The 22,557-nt window shown below is 48.6% G+C and overlaps 2 protein-coding genes and 1 long non-coding RNA gene across 7 annotated transcripts; 1 reads left to right on the forward strand and 2 right to left on the reverse strand.

The window, feature by feature from the left end:
- Positions 1-2: 2 nt before the first annotated feature.
- Positions 3-6,319, reverse strand: LYPLA2 (lysophospholipase 2). Of its 4 annotated transcripts, none has more exons than XM_025856815.2 (10): positions 4,366-6,319; positions 2,799-2,901; positions 2,475-2,506; positions 2,277-2,342; positions 1,777-1,824; positions 1,607-1,677; positions 1,393-1,466; positions 1,215-1,316; positions 938-1,111; positions 3-850 (listed from the first exon to the last, which is right to left on the reverse strand). In XM_025856815.2, the coding sequence occupies exons 2-10, from the start codon at positions 2,874-2,876 to the stop codon at positions 800-802; spliced, it is 696 nt and encodes a 231-aa protein (XP_025712600.1). In that variant the 5' UTR covers positions 2,877-2,901; positions 4,366-6,319; the 3' UTR covers positions 3-799. The 4 variants fall into 4 exon arrangements, with proteins under 4 accessions (XP_025712600.1, XP_025712599.1, XP_073759287.1 ...); XM_025856814.2 differs by having other exon boundaries at positions 938-1,129; XM_073903186.1 differs by lacking the exon at positions 4,366-6,319 and adding an exon at positions 3,556-3,691 and having other exon boundaries at positions 938-1,129.
- Positions 6,320-6,468: 149 nt separating this feature from the next.
- PITHD1 (PITH domain containing 1) lies at positions 6,469-13,011 on the reverse strand. Of its 2 annotated transcripts, XM_025856813.2 has the most exons (6): positions 12,725-13,006; positions 11,996-12,039; positions 11,561-11,638; positions 8,743-8,847; positions 7,939-8,047; positions 6,469-7,402 (listed from the first exon to the last, which is right to left on the reverse strand). In XM_025856813.2, the coding sequence occupies exons 1-6, from the start codon at positions 12,920-12,922 to the stop codon at positions 7,301-7,303; spliced, it is 636 nt and encodes a 211-aa protein (XP_025712598.1). In that variant the 5' UTR covers positions 12,923-13,006; the 3' UTR covers positions 6,469-7,300. The 2 variants fall into 2 exon arrangements, with proteins under 2 accessions (XP_025712598.1, XP_073759286.1); XM_073903185.1 differs by lacking the exon at positions 11,561-11,638 and having other exon boundaries at positions 12,725-13,011.
- Positions 13,012-13,090: 79 nt separating this feature from the next.
- LOC141374449 (uncharacterized) lies at positions 13,091-18,344 on the forward strand. Its single transcript, XR_012381346.1, has 4 exons — positions 13,091-13,170; positions 13,425-13,582; positions 17,107-17,161; positions 18,135-18,344. It is a non-coding gene; the product is annotated as an uncharacterized lncRNA (long non-coding RNA).
- Positions 18,345-22,557: the final 4,213 nt, after the last annotated feature.

The following is a 22,557-nucleotide window of genomic DNA, read 5'->3' on the forward strand; positions in this document are numbered from 1 at the left end:
CCTGAGAGTTGAAGCAATTTAATTTTATCGGAATCCAGGACACAACAAGAAAAACACCCAAAACCACATGGAGACAGAAGACAAGACACAACTCCTCCCCCACCTCTCCCCTGGCCCTAGAGTGGGGACAACGTGGGGGTGGGACAGCTGGGGGAGACCTTGAGCCTCAGTCCAGCCCTGCAGGCTCCAGGCCCGCGGGGGAGCAGGGTAAGAGGGAGGCAGGGCCCAGCCCCCGCGTTGGGGAGGCTAAGGGAAGGCCCCCTTTGAAGGACTCTGCCCCCTCACCAACACCCCTGCCCAGGAGCAGGTAGCCCACAGCAGCACGGGGGCCCAGGGCCATGGACACATTCATGATTGAGAAGCAGCTGGAGGGAAGGAGGAGAGACCCACGATTATCTGGGCAGAATCACTTGGGGGTGGAGTGGTAGGTGGGGCCAAACCCTGAGGTCACAGGAGGGGGCCCAAAGCGGGGCTAGTGAGTGAGGTCCTGAGTGAGTGGGTCAGCGGCTGGGCCCCTTTCTCCCGCTGCCTACAGCCCCTCCAATACTGCTGCCAGGGGGGCCCGCCTCCAGGGACACGGGAGAAGTGGGCGGCCCACCCCCTGCTGCAGACAGCCAGGTGGCTGAGGCCAGGAAGGAAGGCCTGGCCAGGCCTCGGCCTGCCTGCCCCAGAGGCCTATGGGAAGAGGACAGGTCAGGGATGGTGGGGACAGGGGCTCGACCGGCTCAGATCCAAGATGGTGCTGCGCGTGCTGGACCCCCAAGAGCTGGGGGGCTGCGCTGGGGGCTGTTGCCTCCGGTCAGACAGGAGGCAGCAGCTTCTCAAGGAACTCCTTCACAGCTGCCATCTCCTGGGGGTGAGGAGGGATTGTGAGAGGCTCCCAGGTGGAGGGAGGAGGGAGAGGGCTGGGCGTAGGCCGGGGCCCCTCATCACTGACCTGAGGACAGGAGCTGTGCATGACACCGGGGTAAGTCTTGAACTGGACCCTGGCGGGTGTGACAACAGAGCGGAGCTTCTCAGCCGTCAGGGCCCCAAACCGTACTGGAACCATGGGGTCCAGCTCCCCATGGCACTGAAGGATGGCCAAGTCCTTGGCACTGCCATTGGCTGCCTGTGGGCCAGAAAAGACCTCCAGGGCAAAGCCGATGCTTCGGCACAAGCCCCAGGCCACAAGGAGACTCAAAGGGCAGGAGTGGGGTCATGGAGACACTCACCTGGGGGAAGGCCCGGTGCAGAGGCAGCCAACAGCTCAATGCCACAATGCCAGCCAGAGGGTGGGGACAGGTAAGGGCGGTGTAGAGGGACAGAGCCCCACCCTAGAGGGAGGAGAGAATTAGAGGTCATGAGGGCACAGCTCACCTGCCACCCCCCACCCCCTCTCTCTCCCCTCACCTGTGAAAAGCCTCCCAGGACGATTCGATTGGCAGGGATCCCATTCTTCATCTCGTGCTCAATCAAGGCCTTGACTGGGGGGAAGGGACATGACTGGGTAGGGGAAAAGCTGCTGGGCGGCCCAGGGAAGGGAGCCAGGTACTGCCTAATGCTTTTGTTGGGGGGGGGATGGAAGGGGGGGAGGGCAGATGCTGAGGAGGGGCTGGGGCCTTACTGTTCTGTGCTGCCTTCTTGATGCCAGCCTCGTCCTCTGGGGCATCTGGACTCAGCCCCATCAGGTCAAACCTGGGGGAGGAGAGGTGTTGGCTCCCGGAAGACCCTGGCCAGCCCCCTACAGCTCTCTCAGCTCCCATCCTTCCCCCCACGCCCCCCACTCCCACTCACCAGGAGGGCATCACCATCTTCATGTTGAGTGTCACAGGGATCCGGGGTCTGGGGAGGGGCAGCGAGAGGGGCCATCATGCGCAGAAGGGATGTGGAAGCCACAGCAGAGAGCCAGGAGGGGGCAGAGTAGCCCCTGGGGGGCCCCTCCCAGCAGGCAAGGGCTGTGTTTAAGGTGTTGCCAGGCAACCTGCCACGTGGGGCTGGAGGCTGTGGTTGGGGCACCAGCAGAGAAGCAGAGCCTGATACTCGGTGTGACGGGGTTCCAGCTCAGTGGGTGAGTACTTGGGGGAAGGGGCACAGGATCTCCTGGTTCTAGGAGATCCCTGGTCTAGGAGGGCCTAGGGCTGGGGGCTGGGGCTGCGAGCTCCACGGGAGTAAAGGCTGAAAATGGCACCTCCAACTGCCCTGGGCTCAGGCCGCAGGATGCAGCTGACAGGACAGAGCAGGCCCGAGACCACAGGACCACCCCCCAGCGGATCCCTTGCAGGGGTGACACTCACGCATGGGGACAGATGTACTTGACGTGAGGGAGCCGGATGGTGGAGAGGGCGTCAGCCCAGCTGTGCCTTTAGGAAGGAAGGGAAAACCGGCACCCATGTGGGGAGGGGGAGAGGGAGGGCGCAGGCCCCCTAACCCTGCCCCCTGGGCCCTTCCCCACCTTCCCAAGGAAGTACCCCCTCCCCCTCCAGCTCACTCACCCTGTGTCTCCAAGTCCATGTAAAAAAATAACCTGAAAAAGGGTCAGACATGGGGACGTGGGAAGAGGGCAGTCACCACTACCCTGCTCTCATTCCCCCTCGGTCCCAACTTCGGGCCATCCCCCTGCGCCGCCAAGGACTGGGGGGGGGGGGGGGGGACCGTGGTAGCAGCCAAACAGGCTATTAACCCGTTACTGCCTGGCTTCAGGTTGCTCCCTTCTCAACTGTGCCACCTCCATTTTTCCCCACACCCCTTCCAGCCAGTTTCCCCGGCTGGGCCGGGGGCTGGGCCAGGGGCTGCCGAGGGCAGGGGAGGACCCTTACCGCGGCCGTTTCCCGCTCAGCTCCAGACACAGTGGCAGCATCGGTGAGCAGGGGCACAGACATGGTGTTACCACACATACACTGCAGGCTCCACGGCTGGGGCCTGTGCAAATTTGGGGGAGTGGTCAAGAGCAAGACCAGGCAGGGGAGAGACTCCTGACACAGGAGAAGAGCCTCAAACTGAGGGCCCACTCAGAATGTCAGCGCCCCATAACACCCCGGTTCTGTCCTGGGCACCAAGAAAAGGCAGGCAAGTCATCTCGGGCCAGAGCAGGGAGGAAGTTTGCCTCCATTCCAGGGCTGAAACCACAGTCCCTGGTTCTGGCCCACCACACAGCCTGAGCTTGCTGGAGACCCAGAAGGGCAGAGAGAGGGCTTAGGGACTGTGGGGGAGGGGAGCCAGGGCATCCCCTGCTGTCGTCCCCCCACTAACTGCCTCCTCCCTGCTCTCCAATCATCGTGCCTCTAATAGAGCCCCGGGTTCCCTCCTCCCCAACTCCCAGCCCCACCGGGAAATGAAGGGGAGAAAAATGCCAGAAAAATATGCTTTTAGCCCCTACCCCCAACACCCCCACACACACATTTTCTCCAACCTCCCCCCCCCCCGACAACCAGCCCCCACCCGGCCTTCACAAGCAGTTTCTGGCTCAGCCATTCCCTGAGCCCCCAGGGGCTGCCCATGTCCCCAGAAGGCACACAGACTCGGGTCCACTACCCACCCTGTAACTGTGCCCCACGCCCCACTGAATGGGGCTACCTGCTGCTGCTAGTGCCTACTGAATCCAACCAGGTCCCCCGGTTTGACCATGCTCTGGGACTCCTGAACACACAAAAGAATGCGTGGCTGGTTGGCTCCTCCCCATCCTTAGCATCCTCCCAAGTCCCCAGAAGCCACCTGCCCCTAAGCGTCTACCCTTCAGAGTGGTGCCCACCCACCACCCCCCTCCCCACCTGCTTCAACCTTCCATCTCTGACCCTGAGTGCACCTCTCCACGTGGGATCCCTCACCTCTGACCTCGGGGTCCCTCTTCCCACACGGGGATACATCTTTCGCCCTAAGCTGGGATTCCCTTCCTTCCTGGCTGGGAGACTTCCATCTCTCATCCCAGGTCCCCCCTCTCAAAGTGATGCCTCCCCCAACAAGGGAAGGAAGCTCCTCAGAGTAACTACTTCCACCCTAACCCAGGGTCTCCCACTCTCCACACTAGGAACGTCTGTCCTGACCAAGAGTCGCACCCTGCCTACTGTGACATTTTCTACCCTGAGCCAGGACCCTCTCTCCTGCCCACAAAGAGGCGTTCTACTTTTGACCCCGGGGAGCCCCAGCCCCACAATGGGATCTTCCACTTCCGACTCTAAGTCCCTCCAATCACAGCCGGACGCCTTCCTGCCCCACTCTACCCCCAAAGTCCCCAAGACCGGCCAGCGCCTCTTCGCACCTCACTCCCCGCCCCCATCCCTCACAACTGCGGTCCCCTCCCCACTCGCCGGGACCCCCGCGGAGGTCCGGCCTCTCCTCCCCCCGCCCGGTACCCTCCCTCCGCCGGCTGGTCCCAGACGAGGGTACCTCTACTCCCTGCGGGTTTCGAGACCTCTCGGGCGATTCTCCTCTTTCTCCTGCACAGACACACACTCTTCCCCCTCGGCCGCCCCCGCCGGAACTTCCGTTTGAGTCCCGGGAACCCAGCCATCGCGCTGCCGGAAGTAGCCTGGCCAGCGGTACGGAACCCGGAAGTGGGCGTCGGCGATCCGCCAGATAGGAGCTGCCATGTTGGGTACGGTGGGGCCACTCCCCGTAATGAAGCCACGGAGTCACCTGCAGAATCTAGACAGCGCGTCGGTAATTCCCGCCTGCTACCAACACCCATGCGCCTCCTAAAGGAAAGCTATCCGGAAGGAGAGGCACCCCTCACACTAGCAGTTTCGGATGGATCATACACTGAAGACATCCTTAGAGACCATCCAGTTCTCGTCTTATTCTAAAGATGAGGAAACAGACGCTCAGGGAGGGGAAGGAAACAGCAATCTCAGGATGACACTGTAATGCCGCCTCTCTGCATCGGCTTCCTGAGCTATAACACGGTGATAAACACCACCCTGCCTACTTCACAGCTTTGCTGTTAGACTCAAAAGAGGTCGTATGGAAATGCTTTATACACTGAAAAATTAGTGTGAGGACTTAATGACTAAAAAGTACCTGGGAAAACAACACAGGTCACAGCAGGACAGCTGGACAGGCAGTGTTGTCTTAGCTCTGCCCTCAACAAGCAATGCCATGTGGACAGTGAACAGAATACCATCAATGAGCTCCAGTTTGTTAAGAACAAAAAGGCCTGCATTTTGTCCCCATTTTCCTCCTTGCCACGCTGATAAAGTGGAAATGGGTTCCGGGTCCACAGAAAGGCTGGCAGGGGAAGCAAACTGAGTTGAAGGACTATGTGGGCATCTACAAACAGGAAATGAGTGATGCTGCTACCTACAGTTTTCTTTGAACTGAAAGAAAACAGTAAACTTGGGAACTCCAAGCACCTTTCCAGGCTGAGAGGCAGTTTGTCTTAAGTGCTCAACAGGTCACAAAGACAGAGCCTAAAATACCAGAATTCTGAACAGGGAATCTTTTGAGTCCTGAGGACTGCAACAAGCCAAAGAACCAGACTGGATGTCAGAAAGGGATGAGTGTGCCCAGACCACATAATTGCCAGCCACCGCCCCAGGAGCCCTGCTAGGTCTGCTTATAGAAGAGTAAACAATTCCTCCTGCACCCCCAATCCCCTGGGACCCTGGGGCACTTCTTCAAGTTCTTGAACAAATTCTTCAGAGTGAAGCTTCAAATTCAGAAGCCCAGTCCCAGGGCCTGCCTGTGATTAGGCTTTAATTAGTGGAACTAGTGAAGGGATAGTCTGCTCTAAGATTTCTAACTTTATTTTTCCTCCTACTCCAAATTTTAAAACAGCCTTTAATCTCCAAAATGATCCAACTGAAATAAAGAGGCTGTGGCTGAGGAGTAGGACCTTTAGTGCATCAAGAATTGCGTTTGCACTCTGGTTGATTTCCAGTTACATTTTAGAAATCTTGAGGCTTGGCAAAGCTTGGCGGTGGCACGCTTTCCCTTGGACAGGCTGGAGAAAGTGTGGGCCAACACTTCAGAGGAAGTCTTTCAAGAGGATGAGATTCGACACTAATTCCCATTATTCACTGTTTCTATTTCTGCAAAGGAGAGAATACTGACCATCTCAAATCCCCTCATTTTAGATACTTAAATTGTCTCCAGTTGCTGTCTTGACTTACAAAATTTAAGTCCAGTCTTGGGTCCACATGTGCTGCTCACTTACTTTCCTTGCTCTCATTTCTTCTGGTGAGCTCCGGAATCTGTTCTCCCTTGTTTTGTAAATGTCCCTCCACTTTGTAAACGTTACTTCCTCTCATGAGAAATGGAACATCGGTTTGTAACCTCACCTTCCTTTTTACAAAGTGTGGGTGGGTGGCTGTAGGAGTGTTTTTAGTCCAATGTACCCTTCCTGAAGAAAATAATCTAGTCTTAAATATCACTGTGGCACTATGACCTACCTAGTACAAAACAACAACAACAAATTTCAAAATCTCCATACTACTTCCCAGTAAAGTAAAAGTTTCATCAGTACTACCAAGAAATCAAAAGAATATACAAACATTAAGTCTGGCAAAGATTTATTAGGAAGCTTATTAGGTACGGTGAATAAAAAGCCATGAACAGAAGAACTGAGATCTCCAATTTCTGGCATTGCGCTTACGACACTAGTTAGAAGCTAATAAACATTAAGGATGTCCCAAGGGGAATCTTACCTAAGTCCCACTCTTATCCAACCAGGATAACTCACAAACACAGAAATGCCCATGCTCTCCCCAGACTGCTTACCTAGGCAGTAAGAAAAAAAGAGCTCCTCAAGCTAGTAGGCATCATCAGGAGATTCCTGCTCTTCTAGCTATAACCACGGGACACTAGTACATGACAGACAACTCCAAGCTGGGCAACTTGACAAGAATGCTGAACGCTGACAGGAAGAAGGAGCAAGCAGGGACAAGTATTTCTAGTTGGAGACCCTCCTGATGGCTAATAGAAACACAATGCTGAGGCTTCAGAAAGTTTACTGCAGCCCAGGAAATGGTTTCCGTTTAAAAAAAAAAAGTCACACAAAAATCCTGCCACAAAGCAACAAGACACTTGGGATCCCATGGCCACGCTGACTGGAAAGGCAGACATTATCCAATGACTGCCAGATGCTGCCCAGCCCAAAACTCAATTTCTAGGCCCTAGAGAACCACGATTGTCCCTCAGCACCCACACTACCCTCCCTGGTGGTGTGGTATCTTCCATAGGCCAGGTTTCTGCAGCAAGCCCCAAAGACAAAGCTTGGCAGAGGCTGTGGCACCAACTCTCTCTGGAACCCTATCTCTTTGTCTTCCCCAACAGGATGCTGTACATCTTCACCGACACAGCGCCTCTGTGGGAGCCCTGGCCAGTCTTAGGAAATGAAGTGTGTCTGTGGGGTAACCTGATGGACCCTGTGGTCTGCTGGGTTGGCTGATGCTTCATAATTGCAGATGGTCACCTCATGTCGGCGAAGCTGCAAGAAAAGTGAGAGGCTGGGTCAGCTGGCCATTTCCCAGACCACACACTGGAGTAGTCCTTATTCAGGTTCATTTCTGGAAGTCATCTCTTCCCCCTTTTGACACTTTTATCCTAGTAAGACTGCAAAGATCATTAGCAATGATTCACCCCATAACTTAAAAGATTCATTCCCCCACTATTATGGCACCACCACGAAAAGAGGACCTTATCTATCTTGTTTATTATCTTATCTCTGGGTGCCTGGAACAAGAACAGTTATCAAAAATGTCAAATGAAGAAAAGAATCTCCAAGTGAAAGAAATGAATTATCAACTGTATTATTTCAACTCCCTTAAAAATACCTACAGCCTGTCAAAAGAAATGGACTGTTTACAGTAATGAAACCAAGAAAAATTATACACAGACTGAAAGTAGTATCTCACTTGCTCTTTTTTCCTTTCCTCGGAGTGCCCATATCACAGCATACAGACGTATACACACATATATGTGCACGGGGGGGGGGGGTTGGTCATGCTTTCTGCCCCTTCTTACCTCAGTCCACTCTCCTCTCAGACCAATATACAAGACCTTTGTGGTATCAGCTCCGAAGTTTTTTGAAATATGGATTGAGAGATGATAGACGTTTGAAAAACGAGAAATTCTAGAGAATGAAAGGAATGGGGAGAGAAGACACAGGTTAGAGTTCAATGAATATCTCACCACCAGGACAAAAACAACAATTCTAGCTCCAACTTGTGGTAAAACCCAGGTAAATGTCAGAGAACATTCTGGACTCTTATGTATCATTCTTCTCTTTCGCACAAGAATTGATTCAGTGGAAACTGCATGAGCATCTGCCAGGTCCTGCTCCAGGCAACAGGAATAGAAAAATGAGTCAACACTGCCCTGCCCTCAAGGAGCAAGAATGAGAAATGCTGTATGACCAGGCAGGGATTCTAACACAAGTTCGGTGTTGATCTCACCAACCTTACCATTAGGAAAAAGAACCAGTGAAGACATAAGGTGGTCTTGGGTAATGTGGCCTATTGTAAGCCCACTACGCAAAGAGGAATTCTGAAAACCTCTTTCCTAAGACCATCCTAGGAGATCACTCAGATCTGTCAACTGCTTACAAGTTTAACAAGTCCATGGCTTGCACTGCATCTCTGCCCAAAATTGACCAAGCCAAGGATCAAGTTTCCTCCACTGTTTTAACTTGTTTCTCATGCTAAGAAAGCAGGAAATGGGCCAAAATTGAATTGCAAGCTCAGGAAGTGCTAACGCATGTATGTTCACTGCAAGTGAACACCTGCTGTTCCTCAGAAGCCAGAGAGTGGAGACAGGCCAAGTGCTTACTTTGTAGCATACTCTAATTCTCCCGTAAGATCCCGATTCAGACTAAAGGTCTGATCTGGTTCCCTGTCTGTATCATCAAAGGACATCTGTGGAATGTTTTTGTACCTGAGAAAGGAAAGGGAAGAAAAATCAAGAAATGTGCATTATCACATCGTGCATATTTTTCAGTTTTTCAAAACTTTTTTGACTCAACTGCCTTCCATTTTATTAAAAGGAGATCAAATTTTAGGAATGGCATTTTACTGGCATTTATACACAAATATCTTTAAACCAACAAGAAAAGAGCTGAGAACTGCAACATAAGCCAGTGGCATCTTTGAGTGGGTTAAGATCACATGCGAAGCAATACACAAAGAGGAGGCTCAAATCAGGTCACGTGCAGCAAATGCATGGAGAGAATCAGCAACTCAGCACATTCAGACAAAGCTGAGGAGGTTAAATAAAACAGCTTACTCATGGGAGAAAAAATACTTTTGGCAGAAACCTATTAAACAGAGTTAAGAGATAAGAGCAGGTAACTTAACGCTCAAGCAATTTTTGTGTTCAAAATTACCCTGTATATTGAGTCCTCTTCAGTTCTTTTAAAAAAAAAAAATACAATTTGGGGTTTCCATTTTGAAAAGAGCACAAAACGCTACCAACTCACGAGCTTTGGAAAGTCAAATAAAACTGCTAATGAAGAAAAAGTTTTCCAAAGAAATATCTAAGAAACAGCTGTCTCGGGCGCCTGGGTGGCTCAGTTGGTTAAGTGACTGCCTTCGGCTCAGGTCATGATCCTGGAGTCCCGGGATCGAGTCCCGTGTCGGGCTCCCTGCTCAGCAGGGAGTCTGCTTCTCCCTCTGACCCTCTTCCCTCTCATGCTATCTCTCATTCTCTCTCTCTCAAATGAATAAATAAAATCTTAAAAAAAAAAAAAAGGAAACAGGTGTCTCCTCTATAACTCAAAGATTCTAAAGCCCTAAGCCACACCCCCACCATCTCTAGAGTGTTTTAACACCCACACAGGAGGGGCCTAGACGTTAGGGGCAGCAAAATGCATGTAATTTAAGAAAGCAAATGTTTGCTTCAAAGTGTTTCTAAGAATGATGCACAGAATAATAACAGTGAATATTTATGAGTAGCATTATGAGAGGCAGTGTAGCACTGTAGTTAAAAGCAGTGTCTCTGGAGCCAGACTTCTAGGTTTAAAGCGTGGCTCTGTCACTTACCAGCTGTGTAATTTTGGGCAAGTAATTTAACCTCTTTGTATCTGTTTCCTCATTTATAGAGTGGGGACAGTGATAGTACATATCCCATACAATGATGAGATTAAACTGAATCAATTCTAAGATACATATAATTTAAAATTTTTACCATGGAAAACTTCAAATATATACAGAAGCAGAGAAAAATACAATGAATCTCCACTTACTTATCACTCAGCTTCAACAATCAACATTATGCCTATTTCCTATCACCCCCATTTTGTTTGTGCTTGATATTTTAAAGCAATCCCAAACATTTCATTTCACTCATACTTTAGTATGTATTTCTAAAATGTAAAGACTTAAAATACCACTCTTAAAATGATACCATTTTACAAAAATTGACAATTAACAATTCCTTAAAATCATCTAACACCTAGTCTGTGTTTAAATTTCATTAATTACCATTTTAACTTTTCTAGATGTGTCAGTGGCATGTCACAGTTGAATAAGCAAAATTTTTTTAATTAATGGCATAGATTTGATAAAGTATAATGTATGTAAAGTGCTTAGAACCAAGGGCTATGTATTTGTACCTGCCCTACCAAAATTAGGCATTTATTATGTTCCAGACTTATTCTAAGCTCTTTACATGTTATGTATCATTCAATTCTCTCCGCAGTCTTATGAGGTTCATACTATTACTATTGTCATTTTACATACCAGAGCACTGAGATAAAGAGATGTCCCAAACGCATGCACCTAACCAGCGGTACAGCCAGAATTTGAACCCAAGCAGTTTATTCCAGAGCCCACTCTTAAACACAATGCAACACAGATTTCTAGTTTTCTGAAGCCAATCCATCTCCCCAGTAAACAAGTCTCCAAAAGCATCAACTCAGACGTACGGTTTCCTTAACATGATTAAATATGTGGGTTTGCTTTCAAATTCATGTTTCCAACTTTCAAAAATAGTATCAATTTCTTAAATCTCTCCAATTGACCGATTTTTCAGGAAGAAATTTTTTTAAATATAAAGTTCTTCTGGTATTTTTTTCTCCAGCACTCAAAAAAGTTTTCACCTTCTTTTAGGAAGGCTATGCTGGACTAAGGCAAGCTGTCAAAAATGGAGTATTAACCCTCCTAGCAACAGATCCAGTGTTGCAAGAGGAATACAGAACTTTGCCAACTAAAGGGCATGCACACTCAGATGGAGTAGTAATTCCATGTCAACAAAACACACGCAAAGATTTTAACTGTGTGAAATAACAAAGGTAAATTTGGAAACTAACCCCGAGAGTAGAAACCACCATTTGAGATCTGCAGTTGGGTTACTAAGAAAACTGCAAAGTCATGGACAATTGGCATTTATAGGATGCTCTCTGGATGAATGGTGCCACCGCAAGTACTTTGAAAAGACACAAGCTGTTGGCCCTAAAGATGCTTAATCTAAAAAAAGGTCGTTAATTCAGGAAGAGGTGAGTGTATTCTGATGAAGAACAAGACCAAGATTTTTAAAGGGGGGAGGGAATATTTAACCCAGTAAAAAGAAAAAAGTGTGTCATTCTGGAATAAAGTGCTACCACAGAAAACAGAACTAGCTTCTTGAGAGCCTCAGCCCTCGCGCCACTTACAGTCTCATCTCAGAGGGGTGTGAGTCATCATCCTCTCCCATTATAATGATGCCTTTGAGTTTGACATTGCCTGTAAATCTGCCAGAATGCAAAAGAAGTTGTCAACTTGGGTATGAACTTTTGCATAGCTGTGTGACCCTGGACAAGACCCTTCCCCTTTCTGGGCTTCAGTTTACTCATGTGTCAGACTTGTACCAGAACATTTCTAAGGTCCTGTCTGCCTCTGGCATTCTGCAGTTCTATGAAATTTACCTTGACTCCTCAGTTATCTTTCAACAGATACATCTTTATGCTTTCCTCCTCAAACCCACCACACTGTAATTTCCCCCATTTCTAGAACCAGATGTGTGCCCTTGACACACCAATGAATGAATCCTGAGAAGACAACTGGGTACAGCCTGTCTAGCCTGAGGCAAACACCAAGGAGATACTTACGGAATATTAAACAGAAGCTCTTCATCTGCATCACTTTCAACAAACTGGAGGGGATGGGGAGTGGGGAGGAGAAAGCAACAAATATTTGCTGAGAGCCTACAATTTCACGCATTTTCCACCCTGTTCTATGACGGGAGCGCAAGGCAAATAGTCAACCTCCCTCGGTTTTCCAGCACTTAATAACTTGATGCTAATAAGTTAATAGTCCTTAAATGGGGAGCCCGTGAATGAACTTCCAGACCCAACTAGCCTCCTCAAATTGTGTGTAAAAATCCGTGCCTGTGGGGTCCACAGCTTTCAAACGGCTCTGTGACCCCACAGTGGTAAATGCTCTAGAAAGAATAACATGCTTCATCTGCCTAGCCTGTCTTTAGTCTTCATCAGGTGATTATGATCAGGCAGCCATTGGGACTAGCAGTCAAACAGTAGGGAAAACGCCCTCATGGCCATCCTCCGCTACCTCCTGAAGCTCTGGAAGAGAATATTGGCGTGTAAAGCCAAAGCTCCCGTTTCCCTCTCTGGGCCTTAGTTCCTCTATCTGCAAAATGGGGAGACTCGACCCTGTTTTCTTCCCAGGGGGCGGGCAGGTGACGGGCACGGGAAAGCGCTCGGCAAGCAAGCTGTCGTTATTTTTAACAGCAGGACTGAGACGGACAGGGCAGACGGGAGGCCTGAGGCCCCGCGCGGGTCCCCGCCTCGCCCTCCCGCCCCAGGCCCCGGAAGGCCCACCTTGGAGCGGTCGGTCCGCTCCTCCCACGGCTTGAAGACGCCGCGGCCGCTGCCCTCACGACTCTCGTTGAGGCACTGCAGCCGCTCCAGGTCGATGCGCAGGTAGAGGCCGTAGGCCAGGCCGCGCTGTTCGGGCGGCTCCTCCCGCTCGGCGGCGCAGCGACAGCCGCCCCCGCCGTGGCTGTGGCCGTGCGACATGGCGACGCCGCCCCCCGCGCGCCCCCTCGGCCCTGCCGCCGCCGCCGCCGCCCGCGCAGCGCTCGCCCCGCTTCGCTCCGGCCGCCAAGCGCTCCGCGGCGGCCGCGTCGTAAAAGGCGCCCCTGAGCGGCGCATGCGCCCGGGGAGAAAGGGGGCGGGGCTCGGAGAGGGGTTGACGCCTGACAAGCGCTTGCAGGTGCCGGGGAGTCAGACCTGGAGTCAATGCTATCGCTCTCTCCGCTACTGAGGTGTGGAAACTGAAGCGCAGAGAGATTAGGCTGGCGTTCCGAGTAAATGATGGGGCTGGGATTCGAATCCTCCTCCTCATTAGGCTAAAGTCTGTGCTCTTTTGCCACCAGCGGTTTTTGGGAGTTGGTCGAGGAAAGCGTGCGCAGTGATAAGGCCCCGAAGGGTTGGGAGCACTACGTTATCGCTGCTTCACATGTGCACCTGCAGGCATTTAGAGCTCACAAATTCACTTTCATAACCACTCTCTTCATAGTGGGCTTAGCGGTCGAGAGCAGGCTTCACGGACGACCGGACCTGGAGACAAGTCCTGGGTCCGCTACTAACACTGTGACACTCTGAATAAGTCATTTTCCCCATCCTGAGACTTCGTTTTCTCGTCTGTAAAGTAGGAATACGTTTCATGGGATCACAGTGAGTATTACATGAGATAATGAACTTAGAGAACTCAGCACAGTGGCTGACACATGGTAAAAGTTCAAAAGCTGAGTCACATCTTGGTTCAAATCTAAGCACCGCAGACTTCCTAGCTATGTGGCCTTGGGCAAGTGACTTAACCTCTCTGAGTCTCAGTTTACCACCTGTAAAGTACAGGATTGGAGTAGATAATCTTTAAGTCCCCTTGCCATGTGACATGTCAGAGCAGTTTGTTCAAATGGCTGGTTGTGACCCATTAATGAGTCTTAAAACCCATTTAGAGGATTGTGACTAGCATTAAAAGAAAAGAGTATGTAATTTAAAAATTCAGAATATATCACGCTTTTAAGTCTCAATTTATAGAACTTTTGTTTCAGGTTTGTGTACTCAGGTGCAATATAAAGTGTTTTTCATATCTTGGGTTGAAGTCAAAAGAATTGGAAGCCAATGTTTAGAGTTGGAATGATTTTTTGTTTGTTTTTTTTTGTTTTTTTTAAGATTTTATTTATTTGACAGAGAGAGACAGCGAGAGAGGGAACACAAGCAGGGCGAGTGGGAGAGGGAGAAGCAGGCTTCCTGCAGAGCAGGGAGCCCAATACAGGGCTCAATCCCAGGACCCTGGGATCACGACCTGAGCCAAAGGTAGACACTTAATGACTGAGCCACCCAGGCACCCCTAGAGTTGAAATGATTTTGGATTCAGAGTAGAATGTGTTCTTACTGCTGGTGGGGAGGGGGAAAGACAGAGGATGTAGAGAGTGTTATGGGATACTCTGGATATCCCTTGCCCTTCATGTCTGGCTCTCGAGTGTCCAGACAAGACCGGAGGCTGGTGAAATACAACCTAAAATATCCATCTGCTTAAGTTCCACTCTAAAAATATTTTGATGTCTGGGGTGCCTGGCTGGCTCAATCAGTAGAGCATGTGATTCTTAATCTCAGAGTTGTGAGTTCAAGCCCCACATTGGGTGTGGAGCCTACTTAAAATATTTTGATGTCCTAGTTCAATTCTTTGTGAAATAGGCAAGCTTGGTTCTGATTCAGAACAGCGCAATGTCACGAATTATTTCTACTTTGCAATCACAGTTTCAGGCCAGGAGCCTGGCACATAGTAAATGCTTGGCAAATATTTGTTTAATTGAATGATACACTTAGAAGCCTTTCTTTGGGAAGACCATGTCCCACTGCAGGACTAACACAGGCCTTACCCGAGACAATTACTCACTTTTGGCTTCTTTCCTGTCATTCTCATCATTGTCATCCTTTACTGATTTATTGAGCACTAGGTTCCAGGCATTATACTCGTAATTCTGTAAATTACCTGGGCACTTCTTTTTTGGGCCAGTTTGGCTTGGGCTGGATAATTTGGAATGGCCTCACTCACATGTCTGGTTGATGCTGGCTCTCCGCTGAGGCGGTGGGGCTATATGCCTCTAGCAGGCCACCTGAGCTTAGTCACGTGGTGGCAGTTACGGATTTTTAGGAACAAGAGAAGGAAGACCCAATTGCATGAGCACTTTTTAAGCTTCTGCTCCTGTAATCTTTGCTAATGTGCCATCAGCCGAAACAAGTTTCATGGCCAAATCCAAACTCAAGGGTGGAGGTATTGACTGCACCTTCTGACTGAGAGAACTACAAAATGCTGTGGCTCCTTTCCCCCTCCTCCCTAATATTTCTGTATTAATTATCTTTTGTTGTGTAACAAATTACTCCCAAACGTAATGGTAAAACAAGTTAGTATTTATCTCAGTCTCTCTGAGCCAGGAATTTGGGAACGGTTTAGCTGGGTGGTTCTGGCTCAGTTCCCTCATGAGCCTAGAGTCTTTCAAGGCTTGACTGGGGCTGGAGGATCCACTTCCACGATGGTGCACTCATATGGCTGGCAAGTTGGTGCAGGCTGTTGGCTGGAGGTTTCACTTCCTTGTCATATACACCTCTCCATGGGACTGCTTGAGTGTCCTTAGGACATGGTAGCTGGCTTTCACCAAAGCAGAGAGAGCAAGGTAGAAACCACAATGTGTGTGTGTGTGGTTTTTTAAAGATTTTATTTATTTATTTGACAGAGAGAGACACAGCGAGAGAGGAAACACAAGCAGGGGGAGTGGGAGAGGGAGAAGCAGGCTTCCCGCCGAGCAGGGAGCTGGATGCGGGGCTCGATCCCAGGACCCTGAGATCGTGACCTGAGCCGAAGGCAGACGCTTAACAACTGTGCTAGCCTTAGAAATCACATATTGTCAATTCTGGAAAATCCCATGGTTCCATAGGTCAGGCATATTCAAAGTGTGAAGGAACTGTGTCAGGGTACAAATAGCAGGAGACAGAACTCGTTAAAGGCTGGCCACCACACTACCATACATGCTAAGTGATCATTGACAATGTCTTTATTTTTCTCATATGCTTAATTTAACTGAAGATAAAATTCATTTAGAATTTTGAAGATATTGCTGTTTTCTTCTAGCTTTGAGAAGTACACTGCCATTCTGATTCCTGATTCTTTGCATGGATGTCCCCCCTGCTCCCTTTCTGGAAACAAAATTTAAGCTTTTCTCTTGGTCCCTGGTACTCTGAAATGTGATGATGTTGTGCTTTGTTGTGGCTCTTTTGTGATTCACTGTGCTGGATACCTGATGGACCCTTTCAGTTTTGAAACCTTAGAACAGAACGTGAGCATACAGGTGCACAAGGCCCCTTGCAGGGGAATGCACTTAGGGGTATAAAGAGAAGGGGGCATGGGGCTACCGTCCTGCTTTTCCACCTTCCACCACCTTCTAGTGCAGAGCTCCAAGAAGCCCAGAAATTTGGATGTGGCCTTCCAGGTCATTGTGAAGGTTTATTTTTCAAGGTAGCCCAACAGACTGTATTTTATATAACAGTTCATGAACTCCATTTATAACTTTTTTTTAAAAAAAAGATTTTATTTATTTATTTGAGCGAGAGACCCAGAACATGAGCAGGGGCAGAGGGAGAGGGAGAAGCAGACTCCCCGCTAACCAGGGAGCCTGATGTGGGGCTCGATCCCAGGACCCTGGGATCATGACTTGAGCCGAAGGCAGATGCTTAATCGACTAAGCCACCCAGGCGCCCCTCATTTATAACTTTTCAGGTATGCCTCCATATGTACTTTTGCCCCAGTCCTGGAAATATTAGGTGTGGCCTGCTGGGCAAGTTGCTTAGTTACTTTCGTCAGATTTGTCATGTCTAAAATGGGAATAATAAGAATACCTACTCTGTAGGGTTTTACTGTGAGGGTAATATGAGATCATGCATGGAAAATGTTTGGAACAACGTCTGGTCAGTAGGAAAACAGTTAAATAGTGACTTACTGTTGCTAAGAGCAAGACTTTTGACTCAGTGCCCCCGTCTGGTTGGATGGGAAACTGCAATTGCTTAAAAGGGGGCCGGGTTTGAGGGAAACCAGCAGTTGCGGAGTAATTTAGCTCTGATTTGGGAATAATGCCCTTTCGCCTCTGCTTACTGGACTTACTCTTGCCTGTCCCTTCTCTTGAACTTCTGTGCTGCAGGGATGACTGAGAACAAATGGAAATTCTCGCTGACTTCTAGGACTCCCTGGGGCAGGTAGGAAAAGTTTCCAGTTTTTTTTCTTTTTCTCATTCCCAGGTTCATTGGCAACATTTCTGTGGTTCAGGGACTGCTAAATTTGTGTCTTCTCACCCGTCTTAATTAGGCTGGGTGAAGCGAACTGTTTTTCTTTTATTTTTGGTTGCCTCTGTGTGGAAAGCTGAGAGTGTGGTAAGAGAACAGCTAACAACCACATGGTGCTGAAAATGTGCCAAACACTTGGCCACGAGGTCTCTAGGGCTTTACTTATATTGTGTTTTAATCTTCATAATTGCAGGTGTCCTATTATAATCCTCATTTTATAGATGATAAAACTAGAGTGCAGAGAGGCTTAGCGACTTGCCCAAGGTCACACAGCTGATGACTGTTGGAACCAGGATTTAAACCCAGGCAGTGTCCATACTCTTAACCACACTGAACCTTCTCCAAATATTAATTAACATTACTGAGTATTTCTGAGTGCCAAGGTGAGCCCTAACCCCAGAGCTCAGTCTCTTAACCACCATGCTGAACTTACCAGCTGGGTTACCTTGGACATTCATTTCCCTCAAAGCTTCAGTCATAACAACAATCCTTTACTAAAAGCCCATTCCATGTGGGGTACTTCACCTTATTCATCAACATCCTGGCTAACATGTCCTGAGCACTTTCTATGTGCCAGGCACTGTCTTAAGTGCTTTATACGTTTTAACTCATTACATCATTGTATAATAGCTCTATAAAATAGATATATTTTCCTCATTTTTGGAGGAAGAAACAGAGACACAGAGAGGTTAAGTGACTTGGTGAAGGGCACACAGCCAGGAAGTGTGGGATTTGAAGCTGGGTGGCCTTGCGGATTACCTGAGGGTGCAGGCTGTTGTAAATGCTTTGGGAGTCTGTGGTGCTGTTAGCAAATATTTCCAGTTCTCTGTGTACAATCCCTCCGGGCACGTGGAGGGATTGTACTTCCTTATCCCCTTGAATTTAGGTGCAGTCAATGGAAACGTGGAGGAAACGATGGCTGTCACTTCTGGACATAGCTTAGCGGCCAGTGCAATATTCTTCACTTGTCCTGAAAATCTTAGCAGCACAGGTGCTGCCTCCCTTCGCCTGGGTCCCTGAGTGAGGATGACATAAAGCAGAGCCCCATCAGCCCCACAAAGGACATGTAATGTGAGTGAGAGACAGACCTTGTTGTTTTGAGCCACTGAGATTTGGAGCTGTTACTAACACGACCAGGTCCAGGGTTTCCCATCCTCAGCACTATTGACATTTTGAATTTCTTTTTTTTTTAATTTTATTTATTTATTTGAGAGAGAGAATGAGAGACAGAGAGCATGAGAGGGAAGAGGGTCAGAGGGAGAAGCAGACTCCCCGCCGAGCAGGGAGCCCGATGCGGGACTCGATCCCGCGACTCCAGGATCATGACCTGAGCCGAAGGCAGCCGCTTAACCAACTGAGCCACCCAGGCGCCCCAGCACTATTGACATTTTGGGGCCGATAATATTTTGCTTTGGGAGGCTGTCCTGTATGCTGTGGGATACTTAACATTTTTTGCCAAGTGTCTTGTTAGGGGTAAAATCACGTCCAGTTGAGAATGACTTCCCAGCCTATCCTAATAGACTGAGTATCCTGCCAGTCCTAAGTAAACCCCATTTAGGCATGATTTCTTTGTTTTTTCTTTATTTTAAAGATTTTATTTATTTATTTGAGCGAGAGCGAGAATAAGCAGGAGGGAAAAGAAAAATCTGAAGCAGACTCCATGCTGAGCGCAAAGCTCAACGTGGGGCTCGATCCCATGACTGCAAGATCACGACCTGAGCTGAAACTAAGAGTTGGACGCTTAACTGACTGAGCCACCCAGGGGCCCCTATTTGTTTTAATACGCTGTTAGATTCTGCTAACATTTAGGATAGTCACGTCAATATTCATAAATAAGATTGGTCTGTAATTTTCTTTTTGGTTCAATCTTTATCCAGTTTCCATGTCAGTGTTATACTAACTTCAGTAGCATTTTCCTTCCTTTGGTTTGCATTGCCTTGGAATAGTTTAAGTGGTATTGGTATTATCTGACTTTAAGGTGGAAGGAATTTCCCTGTGAAACCATCTACAGGGGAGGCTCTACAACTACTTTCCCTAGTTCTTCTGTGGTAACTAGTCTGTTTAGACTTGGCATCTCTTTAAGAGTCAATTTTGTAAGTTTTTTTTTTTTTTTCTGGAGAATTATCCATTTCATATAGGTTTCCTGATCTGTTTCACAGAGTTGTGGCCCAGGGTTTTAAAAGCTGGGAAGTTTTACAAAGAAGTCTAGGTTTCTGGGGGTACTTGGGTGGCTCAGTCGGTTTAGCTGGGATCAAGCCCCGCATCAGGCTCCCTGCTCAGTGGGGAGTCTGCTTCTCCCTCTGCCCCTCCCCCCTGCTCATGCTCTCTCTGTCTCAAATAAATAAAATCTTTAAAAAAAATTCTAGATTTCTGTCTTTTCTTTAAAATTCTGGGAAGAGGTAGGGATGCCTGGGTGGCTCAGTCGGTTAAGCGGCTGCCTTTGGCTCAGGTCATGATCTCAGGGTCCTGGGATTGAGTCCTGCATCAGGCTCCTTGCTCAGCAGGGAGCCTGCTTCTCCCTCTGCCTGCAGCTCCCCCTGCTTGTACTCTTGCTCACTCTCTCTCACCCATGCTCTCTCTCTCTCTAGCAAATAAATAAATAAAAAATCTTAATAAAAAAAAAGATTCCTTTAAAAAAAAAAATTCTGAAGTTGTGGCAGCAGTGGGCCCTGCCTTCCACCCTGAGACAATCTGGTGGATGTAGGTAAATAGCTTTCATTTCCTGTTTCCACCTACCCCCGCTATTATCTTCTACCAAACTCCTGGCATATGAGTTTGTGGTTCCTGATTAAGAAGGAATTAGGTAGAGTCTGCTGTTTTTGTGGTTGTTAGGGGCTATAGTGTAAGGGACCTGAAAGAATAGATAGGAGTCCAAAAATAGAAAAGTTGAATGACCATATCTGGGGCACAGGCTAGGATTTCAGTTATCAGGAAGGACTTGCTGACCTCAAAATAGTGCTCAGCTTGTGACCCTAAGCTTCAATTCACATCAATAGGAAATAAAGCTTTTCCTTTCATTCCACATTTCGAAGGAATGAAGGAAGGACATTAAAACATACTGAGCTCCCTTTCTCTCATTGAATCCTTACAAGAATTCCTGTGGGGTGTCATTATTTCCATTTTACAGGCAAGGAAACTAAGTCAAAGAGGTGTCACAAAGCTAAAGGATGGTGGAGCCAGGATTTGAACCTGGACCTTTCTTCAAAGCTCATGCATAGTTTTTCCACTACACTCGGCATTTCCAAACCAGGCTGCTCATCACTGGGGAAGGCCCTCTGACCTATTTGAACAGATTTCTCCAGTGGGGCCCAGAAGAAATCTGTATTTTAGCTAATGATTGATGCAGTAATCTGATTACTGTCTCCCCTACTAGATGGACGATCCAGGAAGGCAGGGACCATGTCTGTCTGATTCAGTGACGCAGGGTGGGGGGCAAAGTGTGTGCCATGCGACCGAATGTGCAAACTTCCCAGCCCTGACCCCTGGGCCAGCTGCAAAGGGCTTGTAAACTATTTGTGGCAAATCAGCCGGAGCAGTTCTCAAACTTTTGAATGAACATTTTTTTTAAAGATTTTATTTATTTATTTGAGAGAGAGAATGAGAGAGAGAGAGAGCACATGAGAGGGGGAGGGTCAGAGGGAGAAGCGGACTCCCTGCTGATCAGGGAGCTGGATGCGGGCCTCGATCCCAGGACTCCAGGATCATGACCTGAGCCGAAGGCAGTCGCTTAACCGAGCCACCCAGGCGCCCTGAATGAACATTTTAAGATTTTTTTTTAAATTTTTTTAATGTGCATGTTGGGGCCCCAACCCCAGAGATTCTATACTTGAGAAACACAGGTATGGCTATATAAAATTTTAATGGCTTGCCCTTTCCCCAGAGGTTTTTGAAAGGGGTTGAGACAGTAGGCATCACAGAAAGAGAAGTCAGGGGGCCTGTGAAGACAAACTGCCTGTTTCACCATTTGGGCAAATAATCAGAGAGACTGAAGTGGATGTGAAACCCTAGGGGAGAAAGTCTGTGAAGGGGGCATCTGCCAAGGTGATTAGCCAGCCGGAGGGTTCTTCTGGGCATTAATTACATGCAGCAAAGAGAAGAAATCATTGTTCGCAACAATTAGGGCATTTTTTTGCCTTGGCGTTCGGCCTAACTCGGGTGTGTGTGATTGTAGAGACGGTTAAATGTGACTGACAACATGTGCTTGGGGGTAGGGCCAGCACACAGCACCCTGCTCACCGATTGTGTGAGCTTGCACGCATTCTTGATTTCTCTGTGCTTCAGTTTTCTCATTTTAAAAATGGGGCCATGACCACCTACCTGGAAAGATACCGTGATAACCGAGACAATGTAGATGAGTCAGAGCGGTGCCTGCCAAGTGGTGGGTTCAGAACCAGTGAGGCCAGTTACTCTTACCTGACTGCCTGCCAGATGTGTGTGCTACTCTGTATCCCAGGGTCTAATCCAGGTTCTGGCTTAGCAAACGTTGAATTAATGAGTAAAGGACAAGGTGCTAACCTAACAAACTCCAGGTGAAATCATCCATCAGATACCATGTTCCATAATTTACCTCAAATGCATTATAACTTCTTAGCGTGAGCATTCGATCCAGTAAAGGCTAGGGAAAGTTAAGTTCCTATACCAAGAATGCCCTCATTAGGAGAGGAGAATAAAAATGTGCTCCTGGGAGATGTTGTAGGTTTGATGTAAGATCCAATCCAATACAGGGGCACCCGGGTGGCTCAGTCGGTTGAGCGTCTAACTCTTGGTTTTGGCTCAGGTCCTGATCTGGAGCCCGGTATTGGGCTCCCTGCTCAGCGCAGAGTCTGCTTAAGATTCTCTCTCCCTCTGTCCCCCCTCCCACCCCCAGCTCGTAATAAAGATACAATCCAATGTCTGCAGAGGCTGCAACCAAGCCCTGGGCTCCACTAGTGAAAGGCTGAAGCTCCTGCAGCTCAGCCAGGGCCTTAAGTTCTTGCTGACGTGACCTTTCTGCGTTAATTGTCATTATGCTCTCATTGGCAAGTCCGTGTAAGACTGAAGAGACCGACCTGGGTCCTTCACACCCCCTCAGGGACTGGCAGGTGGAGTGGCACCCACTTTGCCGCCAGAGAACCTGGGTTTCACATCCTTTCCTTCGCTGCAGATTGGCTGCATTATTTCACCCCAGCTTCCGGCTTGTAATATGGGGTTAATGCCTCAGTGCCGGGAGGTACTCCTTGTCATCTGAGGTTCCTCCCTTTGCTCAAGGGTTCTTTCCCCCCAAATTCCCATCCCCCAGTCCCACTTTGCTATAGAAATCCAACATCCCT

This window comes from Callorhinus ursinus, unplaced genomic scaffold (genome assembly GCF_003265705.2).
Source record: "Callorhinus ursinus isolate GAN/ISIS: 27379988/994484 unplaced genomic scaffold, GSC_fseal_2.0 scaffold18, whole genome shotgun sequence".
NCBI lineage: Eukaryota > Metazoa > Chordata > Mammalia > Carnivora > Otariidae > Callorhinus > Callorhinus ursinus.